The sequence below is a fragment of the Empidonax traillii genome, unplaced genomic scaffold (assembly GCF_003031625.1).
Source record: "Empidonax traillii isolate 1590-97213 ecotype Southwest subspecies unplaced genomic scaffold, ASM303162v1 scaffold26:size2357266, whole genome shotgun sequence".
NCBI lineage: Eukaryota > Metazoa > Chordata > Aves > Passeriformes > Tyrannidae > Empidonax > Empidonax traillii.
The window spans coordinates 1,164,397-1,172,301 of NW_020955219.1; the positions used below are offsets into that span (position 1 = coordinate 1,164,397).

Genomic DNA, 7,905 nt, shown 5'->3' on the forward strand with positions numbered 1-7,905 from the left:
AGCTGCTGCTTCCGCGGCGCTGCAGGCTCGGGTGTGCGCCGTGGGCAACTGCTCACCACACACACTTCTCTCCAAAAGAGTGTTTTTGCACCCTTGAAGGGGGGTGAGAGCAGAGCAACAGCCCTGCAAACCTGCGCCGTGCCTCAACAAGCCCCTCTGCACAGCCACGGGAAGGGAATGCATCACGCATTCTGCCTCAGGGGCTGTTACAGTGATCACTGCAGCCTCCCTTGGGTTCCTCCCACAAGGCCCCCAGCCCCAGCTGCAGTCCTCAGCCTTCACCCAGCAGCCCAGCACCTCACCAGAACAAGCACAGAGGACACAGTCACACACCATTAGTATTTATTTAGACTTTATTAATAAGGAAGGTATTATTATTATTCTGATCCAGTTGAAGATGTACCTGTTTATTGCAGGGGGAACTTGACTAGATGACCTTTACCAGTCCCCTCCAGCACAAACCATTCTATGTGACTTTATGAAATGTCCTGAAGTTGGATGAGATTGATCTACAGATTGATCTAAGCTTCACTTCAGGAAAGGTGCAGTTCACCAGCTCAAAGTGTTTCTGCTCAGCCGTGGGGAGCAACAGGAACCAGTCCACTGCATCACCAGCGAGCACAGCAAGGCTTGGGCACACGAGGACATGGCTTTGAAACCATACCGTGGCCAGGAAAGCCTTCAGAAGAGCAAGCATCTCTGCTGCTCTCCATCCATGCTGCCTCAGCAGTCTGGCTCAAGGTGTGCCAGCTCCCTGAGGCCCAGAAGCCTGCAGCAGATGAAAGGCTCAGCCCTTACAGTCGGCAAACAGCACACATGGCTCAGGAAGGACTCCACATTACCTTCTCTAGCCAGGCTGGGAGCTGTGGCCATGGCTCAAAAGCTAGCAGGAACAGGCGACACACTGGGTCTGTCACAGTGGCAGGCAGGACCACTCCCTGTGAGGGCACTGAAGGTCAACTCACGACCTCACTACTTAGAAATTAGGCAACACTGCAGGATTAAGGGGAAGGGACATGGGACAGATGCATGCAGACACCACACAGAGTAAAGAAGTGCCTGTTCATCTCCACCTGGGCAGGGAAAAAGCAGGGCAGTGGCCTCCATCATGAACTGCATCCAGTCATACCAAGCACAGGCGCCTCAGGCCCGACCACCTTCACCCTCCACACCACAGCCCATCCCCACAAGCCACCAGATGCACTCCAGGCTGCAAGTCACATCAGCAGCCATAATGAAGTTTCCAGAATTTCCTGTCCTGTCTCAGATGGAGTCCTGCTATGGTGTCAGAATGATTCCTCCCTGGTAAATCCTCCGAGGTACTGCCAATTTGGAGAGTATTCAGAAGAAACTGCTTGGACAGATTATGTTAATGCAGCTCTGTCCCTGCCCCATGGGGTGCTCAGCATCACCCCAAGGAAGCAGCAGTGGTCACATCTCGTTGGCATGGTGCTGCTGGATGAGAACTCTGTCAGGGTGTTCCACCCACTCCTGACCCTTGGCTTTCCATGGCACCAGCACCGCTGCCGGCAAGGGGTCACTCTGGGGCAGTCCCAGCTCGGAGCCTGCTGCTGCCGGGGGGTCAGAGGACGAGTTGCTGTTGAAAGGTATGGGATCGGGGTCAAGTGGACTCTGCCCCTCTTCCCATGACTGACTGAGATTGCCTGACAGTGAGGAGTCCCCAGGCTCTAGGCTGAAGCCTTCCAGTTCAGCATCCTGCTGCACATCAGGTGCTCCCTGGCTCGGGAACTCGCGGATTTGCCGTGACAGCACTGTAAGAGAGGTAGAGCCAGCTCTGTAATTTCCAGCCTCCAACCCTCCAGCTCCAAGCACAGAGCCACCACAGAGCCCAGGAGCGAGGACAAACTGTTCAACTAGGGCTTCCTCCTCCCAGGGGAGGCGGGGAGAGGATGCTGCACAGCTGCCAGGCACAAGCACAGCTTGTGCTCCAAGAGAGACCGGATCTCTCCAATCCTTGCACCGCCCCTGGCCCAGGGCCCTGCTCCCAGGCAGCCCTCTGCAACAGGGCTGAGATAAGAGTCCACAGCTTGGGTGAGACAGCAAAGCCAAACCTAGTGGCCACCCCAGGCAAGGGGCTGCTGAGTTGGAGGTGCCTCAGAGTTCAGGCCGTTTCTGAGGAAGGTGCTGTGATCTGCAGGGCAGCGCTTCACCTGAACCCACACCTCAGTCCCCATCTGGGCACTCACCTTTGGGTTCTAGCTGTGGCTCTACGCTCCCAGGTGAGCGGATACTGGGGGAGAGAACGAGGCAGAAGGACAGAAACACGATCTGGAAACAGAAACATCAGCACAGATCTCAGCAAAGATGGACAGGCATCACTGTCTGCAATAAACACTTCTCCCCCAAACTTGTAAGGACATCAGAATCCCCCCTCCACAGACACTGGGGCTGAAACCACTTACCATTGTGCAGGTTTTTCTTCTGGTGGTTTTCGGGGCAGATCGTCTCACCAAGGCCTGCAGCTTCCGCAACTGCCTGAGCAGTGACCTGCAGGAGAGCAGGCAGTGCAGGTTAGCACAGCAGCTGAACCAAGAGCTGCAGGGTTCCCCCCATCCCTTTGCAGCCAGGGACAGGTCACAGTCCTGAGCAGAAGAATGGCCTTCCCCACCACATCTCCTGCCACATCCAGCAAGAAGAACTTACATGTTCTGCTTCTGCAGCTGCTGCACCTTCTTCTCCAGTTCATGGTTTTGAGCTGTACAGGCTGCCACCCTTTCCAGGAAGGACGAACAGCATAGGGGTAAAACAGAGAGGTTTTGTTAGTTAACAGCACGGACTTTCCCAGAGGGACTTCTCCTCAGGTAATCAGCTACCACCTCTGGGTGGCTGGGGCAGACAACACTGGTCCTCATACCACCTGCAGCAAAGCCCAGAGAGACATCTCATACCAGATTTGAGGGGAGGTGAAGCCCTGGCCATTTGTGCAGAAAAGCACCAGACTAAACCCTAAGGATGCTGTAGTAACACACCAGCCCTGCAGACCTGCAACATCAGGCTGTACTGCAAACTAGCCTGACCTGGAAAACACATGGGATCTGGCAGGTCAGCCACCTGGCTTGAACAAAGCAGGCTCTGGACCATATCCAAACATAAGAGAGCCAGGCAGGCTACGTCCTGAGGTTCTGAACGCTCTGCAGAGAGCTGCTGCCCCACAGGGTCAGCCTCACTTTCTGCCCAGGGTGGCAAGAGCCCAGCAGCAGAACAGCACAGCAGCTTGTGATAGGCACTGCCTGCTCCTGGCCCTGGCAATGTGGTCAGCACAACTAAGGCCATGTACAAGGGGAGCAGCCTTTCTCTGACCTAGCAGGTCATGTATTCGTTCCCATCCCATTGTTATCAGGCCCTGAAGGTCCAGTACACCAAGTACCAAAACAGATAGATTTCTTCTTTTCCTCTCTGCCAGCCTCAAGGTTCTTGGGCACTAGGCCTGTTACTCTGTTTCCCTTACCAGCCTTGAAGATCCCAGGCACCCAGCCAGCCCTGTCACAGAGCAGAGAAGCACAACAGCACAGAGTGCACTGTCCACAAAATCAAGCAATTGCAAGTTCTAAGGGGGAACTTGGACTGGAGCTGCTGCTGGACAGTGAGACCCAGGACCCTTCTGGGCAGGGACATGTCCACCACAGCCTGTTTCCTCCCAAGACTGAGAGAGTTACTCATATTCTTTTATATATAATTTTTGAGTCTATGTTATGATCATTATATTGACACAGAAAACCATGTACTAAGATCTGACCTGATCTGCAGAAGGTGCAGGTGATCAGAAAAGCTGCATTAGGATGTAGGTGACTCGAAACTGTAAGTTAAGTTGTACGATAAGTCCTGTATTACACTGTTTATAGATTGACTACGTTGATTCTACTTGAAGAAAACCTGTGCCATTCCAAATCACAAACTCTGTGCTATCCTAAACAAAACATGGTAAGAAAAGAGATTTCAAAAGGGATGTAATTGAAACCATGATTTAGTGCCATCGTCATTCTGCCAAGGATCCCTAAAAGAACCCCTCAGTGTTGAATGACACTGTTGTGTACCCATACTTGTTTTCCAGGCCATCCACATAGATCTTCCTCCGGCGACGACTATCCTGAGCTGACTGCTTGTTCCGGATCTTACGGCGCACTTTCCTCAGAATTCGCTCCTCAGCCTGCAAAAGGGTCATTTCTTGTTAACAGCCACCCTGGGGTACAGGCAATCCCACCCACCCAGACCCCACACACATCTCAGGGCCCGGCCCAAGTGCTTTGTGTCTTCTGTCCCTCCCACACTGTGGAATGAACTGCAAGGCAAACTCTGGCCTGCTGATGTGGCCAGCAGCTTCCAAGGTGTAGCAAAAGTGAGGTAGACCAAAGGGAAATAAAAACCACGTGTCTCACAAGCCACTAGTCAGCAAAAAAAACAGGGCTGGAGCTATTTGTGGCATATCTGCCTCCTGCAAGCAGTCATGAGTGTGGAGACTCACAGCAGCCAGGTCTCATTGGGTTTTTTATCCAGCTGACTAGGAAAGCAGAAGTTGCTGTGCACATGGACATCCCCTGACTCGAAAGGATGAAAAGGATACCAAGCCCTGATGCACATTACCCTGAACACAGCACTTGGACACCAATATTCTCATCAAGGCACTGTCTTGTGTTCTCAAATCCCGGCATTAGCTGACATTCTCAAGTGGTCCAAGTCTGTTTGACTCTAGCAAGGACTCACTTTGGTCAGTGGCAGACACGTTGGTAATGTAACACCTTCTTTCTCCAGAAGCTGCTTTTCCTCCTCCGTCAGGACCAGCTCCGGGAAATCACACTAGAAAACAGCAAAAATACACATGCTGAGAATGCAAAGTACAGGGCAGGGAGGGGATGCAGCAAACACACAGAATCAGGATCAGCTCTCCCAAAGCAGCATTGTGCTTTCCCTCAGAGATATCCCCCACAGGAGCCAAGCCAGAAGAGGAGGGACATGAGCAAAAGCAATGGTGGGGGTCCACAGGCATGGCAGTCAGTACCTGCACGATGGCTCCAGGCACAAGCTGGGGTTCAGACTCCACACCAACAGCAATGGGGGAACTGGAGCTCCGTTCCAGTGCCTGGCTTGTGCCTTCCAAATCCACCCATGTCCCTGGGGAAGGAAAGGAGAGTCAGGCACTTGGACTTAGTGAGGCAGCACCTGATTAACCACTTTGAGTAGCACAAAACCACAATTTTATGGCAGCAGAAAGCCCCTGGACTTGGCTCTCTCCACCACTGCCTGGCACCCACCCAAAAAACCCTCTGTGTGGGACTGGTTTTCATCTGTATTCAAGACAGAAAGAGACAACACACATCACTCACCCAGCTCAATAGTAACATCTCCTTCTGCCATGTCAGACCTCACGCTTTCCAGCACAGGCCAGTGGAGGGAATAGTTGTGATCAACCTGCACAATGTCTCTGCTGGCAAAACTGCTGCCAGGGCAAGGGGACAGATGCTGATCCTCAGAAATGCTGCTGTCACTGCTGGCAGGCAAATAATCAAGCATGCCTGGTTCATCTTCTAAGGGGCTCAGCAGTGAGCTGATGAAGTCATCCATCTCCTTGTCCAGGAGCTGCAGAGGAACAGCTTTTGCTCAGCAGGGACACAAACCTCCTGAATCTCAACCCAGCAGCAATCTCTCCCAGACAACTCACCTCGGGTGTTGGCAGGACCCAGTCTTCCATCAAACCATTCTGCTCCTCTGGAATTTCAGGGCAGGGAGCATCATCCTTCAGGAGAAAGTCAAGCAGATCCATGTCTGCCAAGGCATCCAGTCCCTCTGGGCATGACATCTGAGCAGGACACTCAATGTGAGCAGAGGTACAAGGGGAGACACCGGCACTGCTTCGAGATGCCCCTCAGACCCTACAGAAAAAGTCTCCCCATGCAATGTCAACAGCTGTCAGGGCCCTGCAGTGATGACCAGTCCCCAAGTACTTCCTCAACAAGGCTCTGACGGCAGTACTGGTGGTCCCTACATGCCAGTTTCCCCACTGGGCTGCTGGGACCAAGCCACAGGAGCCAGAACACAAAAGCCAGCACACAAAAAGCTGCAGGAAGGAGATGAAAAGCAAAACAGCCCCAAACTTTCTGGTATGGAAAGCATGCAAGATCCTGCTATTCCATAGAAGCCCAAAAGTGCCAAACCCCCACTGTGCAGCCAACAGAGACAGCCTCCTGTCACAGGAAAATTATTAAGAGGAGTTAACTGTTGAGGGGTTAACTAAAAGGATTTTGCTAACAATTAGGTGATAATCAAATTCTAACTAATCAATGACTGAAGAGAAATTAAACAATAATCAGATGGTGATTAAGCGATCATTGAAGGGTAATTAGTGAGTGATGTAGCAATAACTTGAATGATGATTTAGTAATTCAGACAGCTGTCAAACACTCCACTACTTAACACACTTGTAATAATTAAGCTACAGTTGGATATCTATAAAACATCACTAGCACACAATACACTTTTAGGCCAAAAGTAAAATGCTCCTTACCTTGCTGAAGAGATCAGACCCTGGTAAAGGGTCTCTCAGCCCTGAGGAGTGACCTAGAGAGGTGTCCCTTCTCACAGGGAGATCACCCAGAGCTCAGGGGGCTCAGGGAGCCACAGGAGCTGACAGGACAGAGCGATGGACTTGCAGTCAAACCCTGCCTCGGTGTCTGTGCACGTGTGCGGCTGCAGCAGCTTTAGCTCTGTCTGGCCCCAGCTCAGGCTGCTGCTGTTATCTCTGGATCAGACATGGCCCAGGTACCTCTGTCCCTGAGAAGATGCAGCCCGGCATGGCTGTCACAGAGGGCATGGCTGGGCCAGGATCAGCTGGGCTGGGATCAGCCCGGCCGGCTCGCCTGAGCCAAAGCTCCGCTCATGCCGTCAGAGCGTGGGCATCCATCGTGTGACTCCATTAGCACTGCTAAGCTTTCACATCCAGCTGTCAGGTGTCACAGTCTGAAAAGTAAAGAGTGAAACAGAAAAAAAATATAATACCCCCAAAAACACCTGGAACCCCACCCAAAACCAGAAAGCCAGGGTAGTCCCCAGCCACAGGGCTGCCGTGACAGCTGCCTGGGAGCAGGGCTGCCGGCAGAAAAGTGGAGCACCAAAAGGAAGGGGAGCTGGGCAGAGCCAGGGATGACAATGCCCACGGCTTCCAAAGGCTCGGAGGAGTTTCTCCGCAGAAGGTGTGCACCAGGCAGGCAGCATGGGCAGGACAACAAGGGGAAACAGAAGCAGGTTGCGTCAGAAGGGAGGCTGAGTGGAGCGCAGGTGCCAATCCCCTCTCCAGGAGACCCACACCAGGGAAGCCAAGACAGCTTCTCACAGCCCCCGTCGTGGGGCGAGACCACCGACCCGCTATCCCCCAGCTCCCTTCAGCCCCAGAATCCCTGATCCCCGGACCCTGGAACCCCTGACCCTCAGACTAGACCCCAGATCCCCGCATACCATATCCCCCGATCTGGGACCACAGGCCCCTGACCTCCAGATCCCGGACTTCCTGACCACCCTCCGGACTCGTGACCCCACACCGCCAAGCCCCCGGTCCCTTGCCCGCAGAACTCGCGGCCTCGCCGTGTGCCGGGGCCGATCTCGATCCTCACCCGCCCCTCACCGCTCCGCCGCCGCTTCCAACACACCGGCGGTGACGTCACTCCAATCCCGGCGGGAAGCGCGCGCGCGCCGGCGCCGTCCGGCCGCTCCAACGTCGCGGGCGCCCATTGGCCGGGTGGGGATGGGAAGGATAGCGCGTGGGCGGCGCGCGGGCGGCGGGAGCGTGGGGCGGGTGTGGCCGGGAGGTGGGGGGGGGGGGGGGGGGGGGGGGGGGGGGGGGGGGGGGGGGGGGGGGGGGGGGGGGGGGGGGGGGGGGGGGGGGGGGGGGGGGGG

General features: G+C 54.3%; 1 protein-coding gene across 1 annotated transcript; it reads right to left on the minus strand.

The window, feature by feature from the left end:
• Nucleotides 1-335: 335 nt before the first annotated feature.
• Nucleotides 336-7,653, minus strand: CREB3 (cAMP responsive element binding protein 3). Its single transcript, XM_027906802.1, has 11 exons — nucleotides 7,634-7,653; nucleotides 6,521-6,972; nucleotides 5,678-5,815; nucleotides 5,343-5,595; nucleotides 5,018-5,130; nucleotides 4,723-4,815; nucleotides 4,062-4,168; nucleotides 2,665-2,733; nucleotides 2,424-2,508; nucleotides 2,208-2,289; nucleotides 336-1,772 (listed from the first exon to the last, which is right to left on the minus strand). Exons 3-11 carry the CDS (start codon nucleotides 5,813-5,815, stop codon nucleotides 1,432-1,434), a joined length of 1,281 nt encoding a protein of 426 aa, XP_027762603.1. The 5' UTR covers nucleotides 6,521-6,972; nucleotides 7,634-7,653; the 3' UTR covers nucleotides 336-1,431.
• Nucleotides 7,654-7,905: the final 252 nt, after the last annotated feature.